This window comes from Ananas comosus, linkage group 20, assembly GCF_001540865.1.
Source record: "Ananas comosus cultivar F153 linkage group 20, ASM154086v1, whole genome shotgun sequence".
NCBI lineage: Eukaryota > Viridiplantae > Streptophyta > Magnoliopsida > Poales > Bromeliaceae > Ananas > Ananas comosus.
In genome coordinates this window covers 10,169,467-10,187,472 of record NC_033640.1, presented here as the reverse complement: position 1 = coordinate 10,187,472, position 18,006 = coordinate 10,169,467, and the positions used below count along the sequence as shown (strand labels likewise).

At 32.1% G+C, this 18,006-nt stretch overlaps 2 protein-coding genes across 2 annotated transcripts; both read left to right on the top strand.

Moving 5' to 3' along the window:
• On the top strand, positions 7,265–10,367 carry LOC109725957. The gene is made up of 3 exons (XM_020255366.1): positions 7,265–7,707; positions 8,414–8,583; positions 10,244–10,367. The coding sequence occupies exons 1-3, from the start codon at positions 7,425–7,427 to the stop codon at positions 10,358–10,360; spliced, it is 570 nt and encodes a 189-aa protein (XP_020110955.1). The 5' UTR covers positions 7,265–7,424; the 3' UTR covers positions 10,361–10,367.
• On the top strand, positions 11,103–16,585 carry LOC109725610 (DEAD-box ATP-dependent RNA helicase 22). Its single transcript, XM_020254850.1, has 9 exons — positions 11,103–11,117; positions 12,286–12,477; positions 12,993–13,280; positions 13,990–14,112; positions 14,351–14,787; positions 15,103–15,430; positions 15,612–15,764; positions 16,000–16,051; positions 16,163–16,585. Exons 1-9 carry the CDS (start codon positions 11,103–11,105, stop codon positions 16,201–16,203), a joined length of 1,629 nt encoding a protein of 542 aa, XP_020110439.1. The 3' UTR covers positions 16,204–16,585.

The following is an 18,006-nucleotide window of genomic DNA, read 5'->3' as shown; positions in this document are numbered from 1 at the left end:
TTAATGGGGTAACTTTAGGCCCAGAAATGAAATGAGGCTCAAAATGAGAAGAGCGAAGCGAACAAGGCCCTTCAGTTTCCAACAAAGTCCGAAACAAATATAAACCTCATGATTTTGGGCCTGGTTGGGCCATTAACCCAGTAACTTTATGCTGTATTATTTTGGGCCTCTTGGGCTGAGCCATATATTTTCGAGATAAAATTACGGGTAGGAGTGCCTTTACGTGCGGTGATAAAAATACGATGAAAAAAATATTATCTTTATTTCAATAAGCGATAGCATGTTGTGCGCATCACACTAATTTATTAAACTTTATTTTGTTTAAGAAGAGAAGCTCTACTGATATTGCAGATTACTATTTTTATAGATTGCTGATGTGCTGCTAATATATTGGATATGTCATGTACATATTGGCCCTGTGCAATGCATGCATGATTCCACATCTGTTCTGATAGAAATTCCGTAATGGATACCCCAAACACTTATAAAAATGAAATATGTGAACGGCTGATATGCTAGTATGCTGATATATCTATACATTACAGACCGACACGTCAATTGCAAAGGCGAACAAAAACGGTTACAAAAAGCACTTCGCAAAGGGGATTTAGGGTTTACACTTTGTCTTAAAACTTTGTATGGTCCCAAACAAATCAAACTATTAATTTTCCTATGCCCGAGCTGTACAAATCTCCACCTATGATGAGGAGTGAGGACAAGATCTGATTATTCTTAGATTTTCTTCATTATTTTTTTTTAAAAAAAAACATTCCCTTTAATTTTGATTCTTTTATTAAAGAGTAAGTATCCTGAACTTGTGGAATTTTAAACATGAGTGTGAACGTATTCATCATGTCCAAGGGGATTGCAATTTTATGGGATAAGAGTAAAGTTATGTTATGCTAAATAGGAAAAACTTCGAATAACACGTGTAGTTTCGTACTTTCTCACTTTACTTTTATGTGATTTTAAAATGTATCATTTTAATACTCTGTAATTTTATTTTTCTCTTTCCGTTATTTTCTATATTAATTTTTTTATTAAATAAATGACAAAGTTAAAATCACAGAGTACTAAAGTGAATATTCGATAAATCATATGTGGGGTATCCGAAGTTTTTTATATATTATTTAACGGAGAGTCAACAGAGATAGTGGCGGCGAGAGAAAAATAAAATCACAGGATGCTAAAAAGATACACTTTAAACCATATGATACTAATTGTGTAACACCAACCAACTATATCTAGAACGGTTGGTTAAAGACTTAATGGGTAGTATTCGAAGTCCTACGTTCAAAACTTAATTACTTTATATTTTCAGCTAAATTTATTTCTAAAGAAAAGGAGCGAACTGAAAATAAGGTTCACATTAGCAGTAAAAAGAAAAAAGAAAAAAGAAAAATAGTAATAATAGTTGAAACTGCAGCTCCTGTTTTGATTGTTAAAATGTCCATATTGTCAAAAGTGTCAGAGTAATTAAATTTGTTCAAATTTAGCAAGCAAATAACGACCAAGTTTAACGATTCTTTCTGTTTATAGTAAAATCAGTTCTTTTCGAATCAACTCTATTAATAACAACATCCAGAATATCCAGAAAGGGAGAAACCATTTATTCTAAAGATCATAAAGGGAACCAAATACAAAGACCAGAGTCAGATCCAATCAATATATGTGGCCACCTGCATTAATTAACGTACTACACAAAAAAAAAAAAAAAAAAAAAAAAAATTGGAGCAGTCAAATGGTGGTGTGTGTCTCTTCTCTTCTATATATATAGTGTAGAGCTACTATGCTATCGGAAGTATAGAGGATTTGATACTTTCGAATTTTTGACTTTTTGATAAAAAATTATACGGTTGGGATGATTGCGGTCCCCAAAGATTGAGTAGTACCCCTAGGGTTGAGTGGTCTCCATAGAGTAATAGTATTAATCCAAAGATTAGAAATAATCAAAGGAGTTGATCTAAGGGTCAAAAAATCGAAAGCATCGGATTCTCTATGCTTCCGATAGCATAGTAGCCATACTATATATATATATATATATATATATAGTCCGGCTATGGTGCTTGTAAAAGCACCAATCACTTTGTGCTTGTAGGTTTTTAACCGTTAGATCAGCACTGTTGATCATTTACACCCGTTAGATTATACTATTCAACCAACCATCCACTCAACCCTAGAGGGCCCATATCTTCCTAACCACATATTTTTTAATCTAAAGGCTAAAAACTTACAAGCACTAATGTCTTGGTACTTTTAAAAGCATAGGAGCTCAATTCTCTCTCTCTCTATATATATATATATATGGATAATTGCCTATATACCTCTCAAAACTTTAAAAATATCTCATATATTCCTACTTTTTTTTTCTTTCTAATATACTCCTCATATATTCCTCCGTTATTCCAAAATATTCCTATACTTATCACCCGTTAAGTTAACATAGTTTAAACGTGAGTTAAATATTTATTAGAGTTAAAAAAAATTAAAATATTTTTTTATATACCCCTAATTTAAGGGCAAATAAGAAAGATTGGTTATGGTAGAAGGGTATATTTGAAAATACCAAAATTAAAATACTTTTTATGCCCCTAACTTAAGAACAAATAAGAAAAGTCAGTGGTGTTGAAAAGATATATTTGAAAAGGTAAAATAGTAATTTCATATAGATAACAGTTATTGCTAACAGTTCATTAATAGAATTTAACTCTAGATGTATATTTGAAATAAATTGAAACGTAAAAAAAGTACTTTCAATATTAGCCTTTTCAATATTAGCCTTTTAAAAAGGGTAAATTAGAAAGTTAAAAACTTTTTACGGGTATACATCTAGAGTTAAATTCTATTAATGAACTGTTAGCAATAAAATTATTGTAATAAAAAAAGCAGATCAAGTGGGCCCACTTTTGTCTTAAACACAAATTTTAATACCACTTAGTTGTTGTTGCATTTTCCTCTTAATAAATGCGCACAATTAATGTTTCCTTTCCCACTGTGTCTCTTTGTCAGATATGTATTTGTCAATCCATTTTAAGTCTCATATCAGTTTAAATTTGTCCTCATCAAGTTCCCATCAATGAGCAAGTTATGGACAATTCCCCTTCATTCAGAATGTCCATGTCCTTGAGTGAGACAAGGATATATCTAAGTCCATAATTTCACTTGCAACTTAGACTAATATGAAAAGGACATTGAAGTTGTAGGTAAAGTGTTAACATCATTTTTTTTTTCTTTTTTTTTTTAGAAAAATAGATAGTATGTTATCTGTTTTGTTTATTTTATTTATAAATAAACTTAGCTGGAAATGTGAATCAACTAAAATTCAAATTTGAGACTTCGGATATTAACCATTAAATCTTTTACCACTTGCGCTAGGAACGGTCAGTTGTTAACATTATTTCTACGGTGTGTTTCTTGTGGTCAAATTAACTTTTGGGTCGCATATTATCAGAGCTTGTAGGCAAGTGTACGTCTTCAATCTTATACTTTTTGGGTTAAAAATGTTGAGATATTCTTAAGCTTAAACTTTATAGCATGGTATTTTTAATCATTTATATTCAATAATTTCACATCCATCATGTCATTAGTAAGCTAATTATTATTATATTAAGACTACTACTCTTCTTGAAGTGCTCTTTTTGAAGTGCTCTTTTTCATCTTTTGTCAATTAGTGTCTAAATTAAGCATTAGCCAAAAAAACAAAAGGAATATCAAAAGAGAGCACCACCACAACACATTATGATCCCACAAATAGTTTGATATTAAAGATAACTAAGGTGCACCAATGCCACCCACTTTTTGTAGTTTAAATAGCCCAACCAATAGATTACTCAATTAATATATCTTAATCCCCTAAGCTGGTGTATTATTATACTATACTTTTAGGGCTCTTTTTTTTTGGTAGGTTAGGCATCTAGGGTCTTGGTTTATTATGAGCTTTGAACCAAAAAAAATAGCATGAGATTAGGACTATGACCCCAAGATCTCCAACACCCTCACATGGCCTAATAAATGGTTTTGAATGGGGATGTTGAAATTAGAGATAGGGTATAATTTGATGCTAAAAAAATAAAAATGCATTGGAGGAAGAGAACAAATGAGGTCTAAGTTATTCATTGCTTGACGCATGCGCGCGATGAGAGGGTCTTCTCCAAAATTTAAAATTCATTGTATCTTTCCCGAAACATATATATATATATATAAATTAGTTCATTTTTTATACAGAACAATATATAGCGAGCTAGGCTAGTATACTGTCGGTAGCACGGAGACCTCCGTGCTACCAAGTTGTTTTTAATGATATAGTTTTTAAATCGACGATCGGTTTCGTTAGACTTGATTTACACTATTGAAAGTATTTGAAAATTAAATTTCATAATTTTTCGACATCATTTACCTATCAAACGAAAAATCTAAAAATAAACCGCTGAAAATAAAAATCTCATAAAAAATGATGATAAAGGACTTGAATTTAAGATCAGAGATACCGATCTTACTCTAAATAGTAAAAAGAATTTTCTATAAATATTTTATCAGATTTGGATTGATTTACACCGTTAAATTCACAAACGCATTACATTGACCATTAAAATTATCAATTTTGAGACTTTTTGATCACTAGTCAAATGAGGTCGAAAAATTATGAAATTTAGTTTCCAAATACTTTTAATGGTGTAAATCATGTCTAACGGAGCCGATCGTCAATTTGGAAGCCACATCATTGAAAACAACTTGATAGCACTGAGACCTCCGTACTACCGATAGTATACCAGGCTAGCTCATATAATATAGTAAGAAAGATAATGAATATGGAGCCCACGATGAGCTGATATGGACCGACCCAGTGACGAAGCTAGGACTTGATTATGAGGGAGAGCCAAAATACATACAAATTTAAATTTTAGCAAGTAAATAAAATATACCTAATTAAAATTTTGATTAGGAAATATATTGACTAAATTGTTAGTGTAAAAAAAACATTTACCTTTTTTTATTTATACTTACTTAACTTTTAATTATTTTATTTATATTATTTCACTCAAATAATTTTGAAATTTACTAAATCTAATAGTAATTCCGTTAATAATTTAATTTCTTAATTTTTACTAAATACAATTGTGATCATTGATTATTATTAGTTGACTGAGCTATTAACTTTAATATAATTTTTTTAATTAAATAAAAATTTATCTAAAATAATTAGAAATTATGAAAGTATGTACTAAATAACAAAAATTAAAATAAATTTAGAGTTAAGAAAGTATTATGTTCGCACCAAGAACTTTTTTAAAAGATAGGTCGGTCAATATACTTTTGAGATTAAACAAAAATAAATCCTTCAAATTTTTTATATGAAAAGGACTATAATGAAAATTTTGAAAAATCTGGGGGGGGCCATGGCCCCCCTCAGCCCACATATAGCTCCGCCCCTGGACCGACCGATGACTGTTTGTTCGATACGAGATTTGGGGGATTAGGTGTGGTGGTTGATCTCATCAACATTAATGAGATCATGTTAACATATTTTGTTATAATTATTATTTGTTTTAAGGAAAAGTTTCAGGTGGGGGGGATGCTTAAATTGAAAATTGTTGAATGTCCAACCCCACTAATTGTTTAGATTACATTTCATATATATACATGAACTTGTATTGTTATTATGCTTGGTCCAAAAAAAGGTGAAGTGGAAAAGCTTGGTAGTGGCATCAACTTTAGGTTAGTCACATTAATATTAAAATAATTGGTTTATCATTAAACAAATTTAGATTCTTATGATAATTTATTTGTCCCTAGGATCAAGTGGTGCACTAAGCAACAAATGGTGGGTTTGAATAATTAATGGGGTGGATTATTATTATTAATTATTATAACCTTATTGCATGGAGCAAGTTAGTGAAATTATTACATGGGAGTATAGGACTTTGAGATTTGGATTCATCCAAAGCTAAACCCACATGTAGATTAATGGATAATATATTAATGAAGAGACTATATATAAACCATGTTTTTCCTTTTTTTTTAAATTTGACAAGTTACATAGATATATATAACTTTGGATTTTTTTTGACTAGTTATAAAATTTACAACATTTTGAGACACTTTTGTTGTCCTTTAATATTCTAAAAAAAGCAGTTAATTATCTTTATGTAAATATAATCATGACCTTTCTAGGAAACAATAAAAATATTTCAACATTATAAAGGATATTATATAAGTTATTTTTGAACGTTTCCCTATAGTTTCTAAGCTTCAAAAATAGATAATAAGCACCTTATTTTAGTATAAAAAAAGTGCTACATATACACTTCATATATATAAGAGCGTAAATTTTACAACATTGCATTAATAAAAAACATATAGATTATTAGATTTAAATATATTATGGGTGTGTAGAAGTGGCATTTTTAATTGTTGTACTCCACTTGTCGCGTTACGATTGGCCGGGTCCTGTAGACCACTTCCACCAAAAGATTTCCCCCGTACGTTTTATATATTTAATATCTCTTAGCTATAGTTTTTTTTTTTTTTTTTTGACTAAGACACTGTTAATTTTTCATGATTAATTAATCTAACCAAATGAATTAAAATTATTACCAAAAGGATACATATTCTTTCAAACTTACTATCTTAACCATCTAAATTAGATTAATTAATACTAATACTAAATTTTAACCCGCAAAATTTAATAAAATATTTTAACATAATCAAACTATATATAATAATTTTAATAAAAAAATTAGAAATTAAATAACTACCAATTAAAATAATTAAAGTTGAGCAAGTTATTTAAAAACAGCTTATAGATAGTGGAGGAGGTGCTCCATACATTTTCACTCTCTTTACAGTAAGTTACATAATAACCTATAACCATAGTCCCATAGTCTTTATGGTTATTATAACAGATAAACTAGAATATGTTGAGATAAAAATATATAAAAATATGTTTCTGTATTTTTTTATAGCACCATAAATAATACATTATAATTAATTAATTACGAAAAGAATATTTTCTTTCGTAATATTTTTTTACTACATGCATCGTAAATTTAATTTCTATAATTTTGAACAGAGTCTTAAATTTACTGATGAGTTAAGTAAGCAACGTATAAAATAGAAGCAACGTATAAAATAGTCTAACGTCGGGAACTGTACTACCATTTTTTTTTCTTTTAATTAATTATCAGAGTCTTAAATTTTTTTTTCTTTAATTTCTTTACACCCCTTCTCTCTCTCTCTCTCTCTCTCTCCTCCCCCAAACACACTCCCCAATCATCATCACCACTATTTCCATATTACTCCATTCCCCCACATACTAAACACACACTCACACACACACACTCCCCTTTCTCTCTCCTCCTCTTCAAGAGAGAGTGTAGAGAGAGAGAGAGAGAGATTTCATCATCTTAAGCAAAGCAGTGCATGCAATGGGGAATTGCCAGGTGGCGGAGGTGGCGGCGGCGGCGGTGGTGGAGCTTCCGGGGGGGAGGGTGCGGCGGCTCTACTGGCCGACCCCAGCCGCCGAGCTCATGCGCTCGAACCCCGGCCACTACGTCGCCCTCGTCGTCGTCGCCGCCGCCACCGCCGCCAATTCCGATCGCCTCTGCAGCCCCGACGACAGCGGAGGTGCGAAAGCGACGCGCGTGAAGCTGCTCAAGCCCAAGGATATGCTCCTCCTCGGACACTCCTACAAACTCATCACCTCCCAAGGTTAAGTTCGATACTATCTGCTTCATTCATTGAGAAAATAAATTTAAATAAAAAATAAAATAAAAACTTCCTCAATTTGAATATGAAAAGCCTTGGCTATGAATAACTAGAATACTGTATATCTTACATCAAAAAATAAAAAATTTTTTAAATTTTTTAATATTAAAATAATTGATAAGATGAGTCAGCAAATTTTAGCTTTGTAGATGTTATACACGATGTAAAATTTATGCCAGTAACATAGATGTACAGGTAACATTTGCTCTTTATATATATATATATATACACACACACACATATTGTTTTCTTTTTCAAGGGGTGGTGAATATGGTTAAACTAGTGTATATTTTTCTATGTTCAAATGCATTTTTTGGATAAAATAAATTATGTTTTTAAAATATTATTTCTATAAATTATTGATGCAGAGGTAAATTTTATACCATAAATTGTACAGCACGTGTATTAGTAAAAAAAAAAAAAAAAAATTCTTATGAATATCAATACATCAACAACATAGACCATAAAATATTATTCAGGTGAATTTTATATAGTATTTTGCTGATGACACTTTACAACTGGTCAATAACTTATTAAACAATAATAGCCACTATATATGTAAGATCAAATTATTATTATTTTTTTAAATATTTGTAGTTTCTGTTTTCTAATTTGTTTTTTTTTTTTTTTCATTTGTGTGTGGGATCAGAGGTGACAAAGGCTCTTAGGGCGAGAAAACAAGAGAAGATGAAGAAGAGCCAATTATCTGAATCGATTCAGAAACAAAATGGTGGAAAAGATGATGATGATGAGGCTCATGTGGATCATGTTGTTGATAAAGGGCGAAAACAAGTTGACTCACAAAGTAATAATGGGAAGGTAATTAATTAATTTCCTATATATTATATTTAGTTTCTTTCTTTTTTTTTTTAACTATCTAAGTAGAAAAAATTAACAAAGCATATTTATAAATATTTCTTTTATATCACACAACTATATATATATATATTACTTTCAGTTTTGAATTATATAATAATATTTTCAAACAAGATTAAAGAGATTTTTTTTTTCTTATTCTTTTTTGTACTAGAACTAAAATAATGGACAATTGATTCTACTCCATTATATATGTATAAACAATTAACTTTGTTATTTCTTGTGAAGTTTTCAACAATTATGTTAGATTAATGTTACCTCTACAATTTATATATACCCCACTCATCCAATGACTTTTGTTTTCTACTTATTTTATCAAGGTATATATTTTTAAATTTAAGGAGTTTTGTAAATTTTAGATTTGTGGGGCGCAAGATTTATACCTATGTATAGGTGTACATATAACATTTTTTATTATTTTAACTGGGTAATTTCAAAAAGAGTCAAAATGTTGTAGATAATTCTTCAAAATTTAAAATATCAAGTACACCTTCCTAAATATATGAATTTATTATAAATATCTCTATCCGAGTTAAAAAAGAGTTAAACACTAGTCTATCTAATAAAATAATAATTTTATCCTTAATTATTTTTTGGAGGGCAAAATATGAATTAATACATATTATGTTTTAATCCTTATTAAATGTGTGATCTTTCACATTAATTTATTTAAGTAAATTTTTTTAATAAAAATGTATTAAATTTACTAAAAATTGCACATCCAATGAAAAGTGTTAAAATTTTAATATGTTGGAAGATAAAGATCGATAAAATTTTAGGAATAATCTATCAAATAGGAATATTTGATAATGTTTTTAATATTTACGAGAACATCAGTAATATTTCGAACTTTGGTGGAGTATTGGTACAATTATAGTTTGACAAAAACAAAAAAAAAAACTCAAAAGTATTATCTCGATTTTAACTTAATTTAGGCTAAAATTATTTGATTCATTTGGCTATTCTTTATTTTTTTTAAAAAATATTGTAATTGACTTTGACCGTATTCTAATTAGGTAAAAACGTACAGAATTTATCTGAAGTTTACATCATTTTGATTTGACTACTGTACCTTTTAAAATTTTGGTTTTACTATCTGATCTTTCGATTAGTTTGATTTGAGTCAGTTAACGACATTTTAACTTTCAAATATAAGCTTATTACTTATTTTAATAAATTTATATTTGCGGGAACTACACGGAGTATTCTAATTAAACTTGTAAGATAAACAATTGGATAATAAACTAAAAATTCTAAAATATAAGATAGTAAAATCAAAATAATTAATACTCTAGATAAGTTTTACATATTTTTACCTTCTAAATTATGTATGGAATTTGTGTAAGAAAATTAGATTTGTGGAGCAAAAAGCCCATGCATGGAAGGACACAAGTACAAAATATTTTGGATTGAGTGATAGAAAAAAAGAAGCCCATGCATGCACTTCACAAAAAAGATGAATGATTTTGTACTTGTTGGGATCTTTAAAAGCAGTGCAAAAATTGTGTGTATTATTTGTCCCCTTATGTTCATGGAATAATAATAATAATAATAATAATAATAATAATAATAATAATAATAACAAAGAACAATAAAATCTCAGGTGGAGAAGCATGAGAGAGAAAGGCACAAAAGCAGAAGCTCACAATCACAATCACAAGCCAATAAAGCTCGTCAATGGCGCCCTTCTTTGCAGAGCATCACTGAAGTGGGAAGTTAATATATTTATGGTGTTTTTTTTTTTTTTTTTTTTTTTAAAATCAATTAGATGGAGCCTTCACCGGCCCGATTTTTTTCAAACAATTTCCAAACATGAAAATTTTTTTCAAACAATTTCCAAACATGTAAGCTCTGTGTAATGTAATGTTTATTATTTAACATAAGAGGACAAGAACAGTTGGGCTAATTAATCCCACTTAATGGAGAAATATAATATGCAGTGATATTAGGGACTTAGAAGAGTAATTGTTTTTGCATGAGTGAAAATATGAAAATGTATTTTTCTTTTGTAAAGTTGGTATTTATGCATGTACCTTTAAAATATTTAGGTAAAAATGTATAGAATTTATCTGAATTATATATTATTTTGAGTCGGCTGTCCAACCTTTCTAAATTTGATTTTATTATCTAATCATTTAATTTATTTGATTTGCGTCGGTCAACGTCACTGACTTCAAAATTTAAGCTGGCTGCTTATTTTAATAAATTTTTAGTTGTGAGAATTGCATGAAATATATTAACTAAGTCTGTAAGATAAACTAGTGCATTTAAAGTTTGAAGTCAAGGCGTCGTTGACTGATTTAAATCAAACAAATTGAAAAAATTGGATAGTAAAATTAAATTTTTGATAAATTGGATATATAGTCAATTTAAAATGATCCACAATTCAGATAAGTTTTACACGCTTGTATTGAAACTTAGATGTGCATATAATTACAAATGTAGCAGTTGCAGCTGCCTATATGAATCTTATTTGGGTAGATGTAGTAGAAAGTGCTGTAACAATACATAATTTCTTTAGTTACACATAGTTGAAAAATGCATTTTTAAAATTTTATTTCTTTACATTCATATGACAGTGAGAATACATCCAATGTAGATCAGAAAAATTATTTTCTATCAAAAAAAAGATTAGAAAAGTAAGCTTATTTTTGCTTAAAGCTACTCTCTCCAACTATTTCAGTCGGAACTGCTGTAGTTGGGTCTCATCATGTAGTTCCAATTATAGTAATTGAATTTAAATACATCAAAGCAAACATCAAATTTGGATATACATGTAGTTACAACTATAGTGTAGTTGATCACTATAAGAGTAAGTACATAGTAATATAGGGTATTAATGCAATTTTGAGTTTTTGCAAGAGTACATAAGAGCAATCCTATGATTATAAATAAATTTTATAATATTTTACAAACTAGCAAATATATATAATTGATGAAAAAATATAAATTACAAGGAGATAAATATAGCTTATAGTTTAGGTTGAAATCTAACCATTAGATTGTAAAGCTAGAAAAGTGTTGTGAAATTTATTTATAAATGCATCGAGTTTTTAAGATTTGAAAAAAAAAATTTCCCCAAAGACCTTCTGAACTTTAGCTAGATATTCGAACTTTTAATTTTGATAATTATACATTTTAAATTTTATCAAATAGTTTAGTATATACAGGCTCCTTTTTTCAACTAAAGTTATTAATTTCACTATCAAAATAGTTGCGTGTTTAACATATTATAATCTTAATAGGCTTACTCTGATCTTTATTTTCCCATGCCTAGTTATCAAAATTAGAAAAGAAAAAAAAATAGTTTTTTATATTTTAAAGTCTTATAAAATTTTATATATCCAATCAAAATGACAACATAATTATCCAAATTAAAAGTTTAGGCGCGTTTATGCAAAATATCTAAAGATTGGGGTTAGGGGGGATATTGTCCGCTTGCTCTGATGCTTATAGGTACCAAGTTGCGTTATGGAGATAGCACAGGGACCATTTATACATTTTACCTTACGCTCGAAGCCGCGCGAGCTCACCTCAATGCACCGTCTCCGCCCCGCCCCGTCCCCTCTCCTCCTCCTCCGCGGCCTCTTCCCCTCCTCCTCCTCCTCCTCCTCCTCTCACCCCTTCTTCCTCCTCGCCCCTAAGCCCTCGTCGTCGCCGCCCCCGCCGCGGCGCCCCCGCCCCTTCCACGCGCTCTCTACGCCGAGCCCCTCCCCGGGGGCGGCGGAGGTGGGGTTCTTCGCGGAGGAGGGGGTCTCGTGGGAGTCGCTCGGGGTCTCGGAGCGCCTCCGACGTGCTCTCGAGGGCGCCGCCCTTCGTAGGCCCTCCTTAGTTCAGGTGCTCGTGCTGTCCTTGCGTGGTCTGTCAAGTGTTCGACGAAATGCCGAGCTTCGAACACTCAACCGACCAACCCTCTTGGATTATTATTACTGTTTGTTATTACTTTTTCGATAACATGTTAATATTTTTTTTATCGACACGCTTCTCTACTTTTATTGTTTTGATTTGAGATATTCGCATCAAATTAATGATTCTATTAAATTTAATGGCTCCGCATGCTTTTCAAAGATGTTGAAGTTGTGATTTTTGTCATCAATTAACTATCGCTAGCTAAAGAAAACCGTTAGTTTAAACAAAAAACAAAAAGTGGAAATGTAGAGACCTTATCTGAACTATAGGGCATTGTAATATGCGAACGGGAAAACTAATATATTTGATTCATTTTATTCAGTTAGTAGAAATTTTTATGTTGCCTTGTACTTGCACCTCTTAGAAATCTCCCAATTTCAGTTGTATATGCTTATGAACTTGGTATAAATCTTAAAAAGGCTGTAAATTTTGTTGCATTGTAGGCTGCTTGCATTCCTTGTATACTTAAAGGAAGCGATGTGATTATCGCCGCGGAGACAGGTAGCGGCAAGACGCACGGATACCTCGTGCCGTTGATTGACAAACTGTGTGCTGCTTCTGCTCCCAGGGAAGTAGCAGATGTGTTTGAGAGGACTTCTCGGTCCAATGATATCTTTCTTGTGCTTTGTCCGAATGTGATGCTATGTGAGCAGGTGGTACAAATGGCTAACTCTCTGCTCGATGAATCTGGCGAGTCGCTTGTAAGAGTTGCTGCAGTTTGTGGACAGAAGGTTTGATTCACTGTGAAATGCTTTCTATGATCAAGCATAGAATGTGGAGTTAATACTGTTGTTATAATCATCATAGATTTCATTCAAAATATATGGTTTTGCGTGGTTCCGTTCTTGAAGTTCAAATGACTAAGAAATAGTGAAAACATGGTGATAATGTGGTTGGTCGCTTGTTGCTTAAGCCTCAACTTAAAACTTAGGAGGCTTTAAAAGTGTCAGCTGGTGCCATATTTGTTGATGTAAGGATCTTATGTCTTACTAGTCATATATGAGTTTCAGGACATGTTTGGCTGAGCTGAAGCTTCTGCAAAAATTCTATTTGAGTAAAATTGTCCAAAATAAGCACTGATTATTTCTTCATTATTTCCTCTACTGCTTCTTGTTGCCCAGATGTAGACATTTAGGATAGTAGAAGCTCATTTTAGCTTCCCTTACCAAAATGTCTAGACTATTTTCTACTCAAAAGCATCATTTCTAAGAGCTTTTGCAGTTGGGTTTAGAGACACCGTTCTAGAAGTGACAATAAGCAAGCTCTTAATTTGGTTTATGGTTGACTGAGGCTAGTTTTCAGGGTTGATAAAATCTCATCTTGGGGCCTAACCAGCTAATTCTTGAGGCTGATCTTATTTTGACGGCTAGCACTCCGTATGTGATAATCATTTGTATTTTGTATTTCTAGACCTAATATATTTGAACTATTGGCCTGCAGGGATGGCCGGTTATACAGCCCAACATTCTTGTATCTACTCCAGCTGCTCTTTTGAATTATCTTTTTGAGTTCGACCCAGAAAAGAAGCGGCGGGAAAGTTTTTTGCGCAGTGTAAAATTTGTGGTAATTACCTTCTTCGAACTGTTATAACTTGCTTAAATTTGGCATGATACGGTGAAACTTTTATCCTATTATTCAGCTCTGTCAAAGCATCTGTAGGAAACTTCTCTAGTAGTTTCAGATTGTAATACAGAATTGCCTTTCCTAGCAAATTTATACATTTTTTCAAGGGAACTATGTGCGTGACTATCATTATTCTACAGCTACCATAAACACAATAATGATCATGATTTTCACACAGGTCTTTGACGAAGCTGACATGCTGCTTTGTGGGAGTTTTCAAAATCAGATCATTCGTCTCATTAACATGTTTCGTTTTGATGAGAAACTTGTGTCTAAGATGGAAAGTTCTGCAGAAGACGTTTCAGTAGATGAGAATGATAAAAATCATGGTGAACTTAATTTTGAAGACAATGAACTTAACAGTGATTGTGAGGATGCAGAAGCTGATCTTGAGGATGCCCTAGAAAATTTTGCTACAGAGGAGAACAAAGTTGAAACAACTAGCGTAAGGGATTGGAGGAGGGTTAGAAAAGTCTATAAGCGCAGTAAGCAGTATCTCTTTGTTGCTGCTACCCTTCCACAGAGTGGCAAAAAGACTGCAGGCGGTGTTCTGAAGAGAATGTTTCCTGATGCCATTTGGGTCAGCGGCAGTTATCTACATCGACATAACCCTAGGTTGGCACCTTTTTCCAGTTATTCTTTCTTATATACTGTTGCACCTATTTGACATGGCAGTGCCAACACCAGGGCCATGGTAATCCTATCCTTGCGAATGATTCTATCAACATCTTTTTTGTGTTATCTCTTCTCTTGAATGGTTATATATGCTTGCGATGATACGCTGCAGCATCTTACTATAGTATGATATATCCTGAATGCATATAGATATGCTTAGCTCGATGTGGCTTTCTGCCATTTGCGTTATATATACTTTTCTTATTTTCCATCTTCATATTTTACCTGATTTCTATCTTACTGTTTCTTTCTCAGATTGGAACAAAGATGGATAGAGGTCACAGCTGATACACAAGTAGATGCTCTTCTGGATGCTGTGAAACATAGTTATAATGCTGAACACAATGAATTCAGTACCAGTCCAAGTCGGACAATGGTGTTCTCCAATACAGTAGATGCTGCTCAATCAGTGGCTAAGATATTGCAGAGAGTTGGCATTCAGTGCTTTTTGTACCACAGAGAGAGCTCCCTGGAAGAACGGGCATATAACCTACAAGCTTTCCGAGAAAATGGTGGAGTGCTTGTGTGCACGGATGCTGCCGCGCGTGGCTTGGACATACCCAATATTTCGCATGTTATACAGGTAACGTATTTTTTATGGATAGGAGATTTTAGTCATGGTTTATATAAAATCTGTAAAATCTGAAATTTTCACGAACTGTTATCACTAATTGTTTGTATCATGTTTCCTCTCTAAAGTATATGCCATCTAAGAATTTTTCTCTTTCCCTTAATCTGGCATACACTCTTCCCTTTACTTAAAGGCGGAGTTTGCAACCTCTGCTGTCGACTTCTTGCATAGAGTTGGTCGAACAGCAAGAGCCGGCCATTCTGGGATAGTCACAAGCTTGTATACGAAAGCCAACAGGGATCTCGTGAATGCTGTTCGTGAGGCAGAGGAACTGGGTCGACCTGTGGTAATTTTTATCTGAAATTCCATTTCCTCATATTAATTATTGTTTCCTAATTATGGAGTCTGAATAACGATTTTCTTTTTTTTTTGAAATGGAGGGGGAAAAAACTGGAAGATATTTCCTGTTCAATTCACGTTGTCTATGTTAGAATATTTAACTATGTATTGATCAGATGATAATCCTTTATCTTTTATACATTACTATGTCCTTTTAATGTCAATTGTTTCTATGCTTGCAGGAGCAAGCATTTAGCAGGAAAAGGAGTTTCCGAAATAAGCTTAAGAAGAAAGGTACGCTATCGAAACATTCCAATGTTGCGAACATATTGAGAAATTATTGCTTGCACGTGATGCACCACGTTGCACCCTTTCCGCCAATTCATGTTATGTTGTTATCGACAGGTCGAAGTAAGGCTGAAGATAAACCTAAAGTCCCAACATAGTTTGGATCGAGACGAAGGCGGTTCAAATTTTTTTTTTGCCCCTTCTTAATGTGTTTCTCATCTTAAAATTTTGACTATGAATGTTCCTGTATAAGTGGTTATGTAACCTTCACTTGTATTTAGATCTCCTGGTCTTGGATCAAGTTTCTAAAAAAAAGAAAAAAAAAAGAAGACATGTTTGAACTATCATATGTGGAATGCATTATTGCTTATGTTGATGTTATACATGTGATATTACTGAGGTATCCAGTTTTTTTATTTTAATTTTTTGGGGCATTGCTTGTATCATGTATGTATCAGTATATACTCTAGCGTAGGCTTTGTTGTTGCACTGGACATGTTTGACATTTTGGGGAATCAAATTGTAACTGGATTCTATCTATGATAATTTGTAATTTACCTCCTTATTTGTAAATTTTCTTATTCTATGGAACTAGAAAGAGCTGATGTTACAAATCTTTTGATCTTTAAAAAATATATAAAAAGATGGAAAAAAAATTCAGTGTGGAATAAGGGATGTCCATGCCTGACATTTCGGTTTTGAAAACCCTCTCTGAATCCGACTCTATTGACAACATCCTTGTGTGGAAGGATGTAATTGCAGAGACAGAAAAAAAGTCTAAAATACAGAAAACTGTACTATGAATATTTATTTATTTTTTTTATTTTTTCCCTCTAATTTTTAAAAATTTATATTTTAACCATTCAAAAATTTTAAATTGACGTATTTAACCCCCTTTTCGTCATTATTCTGTCTTTTTTTTTATACTGTATATTAAAAATAAACTCGAGAACTACAGAAAGATATTAATTTTTTTCTTAAAGAATAAGTAAGAACTATTTAGTCACGTTGCTCCCTCCATTAACACCATAGTTTTTTTAAAAAAATTTATAATTTTTAAGAAAGTCAAATATAGATTTTTAGAAGTAAAACAAATAAAAAAACATATTTATATCTGTATTTTATCAAAAAAAAAANGGAGAAGAGCAAAGAAAGCGAAGGCGAGGCGACGGAGGACGGCGAAGGGGATGTGGCTGAGGGCGAGGCAGTGGAGGACGGCGAGGCGGCTAGGCGGCGAGGCGGCGGCGAGGTGGCGAGCCGGAGGGAGTCGAAGCAACAGGGAGATGGCAGAGGGGTATTTTCGGCATAAAAATATATTTTTTAACGGAGTCTTGACGAAACTCTAACGGTAGGGGGTGAAGTGCACATTTTTTATTTTACAGGGGGGCAAAGTATAGGTTTTTAAATGTCAGAGAAGGAAAGTGAAAAAGCGGGTTATTACAAGAGAGTTTTCTGTAATTTAGCTTTAAAAAATATATAAAAAGATGGAAAAACATTCAGTGTGGAATAAGGGATGTCCATGCCTGACATTTCGGTTTTGAAAACCCTCTCTGAATCCGACTCTATTGATTGACATCCTCGTGTGGAAGGATGTATTTGCAGAGACAGAAAAAAAGTCTAAAATACAGAAAACTGTAATATGAATATTTATTTTTTTTTTATTTTTTCCCTCTAATTTTTAAAAATTTATATTTTAACCATTCACAAATTTTAAATTGACGTATTTAACCCCCTTTCCGTCATTATTTTGTCTTTTTTTTATACTTTATACTAAAAATAAACTCGAGAACGACAGAAACATATTAGTTTTTTAGGCTGCGTTTGGTTCGGGTATAAATAAGAACTGCTAGTTCTAGGGAAAGGTACAAGTTCAGGTATAAGCAGGAACTAGACCAATTTTGTGTTTGGATGAAAATTGAGTTGTTCCTAGGAATAAGGTAAATAGTGTTTGGATGGTTAGA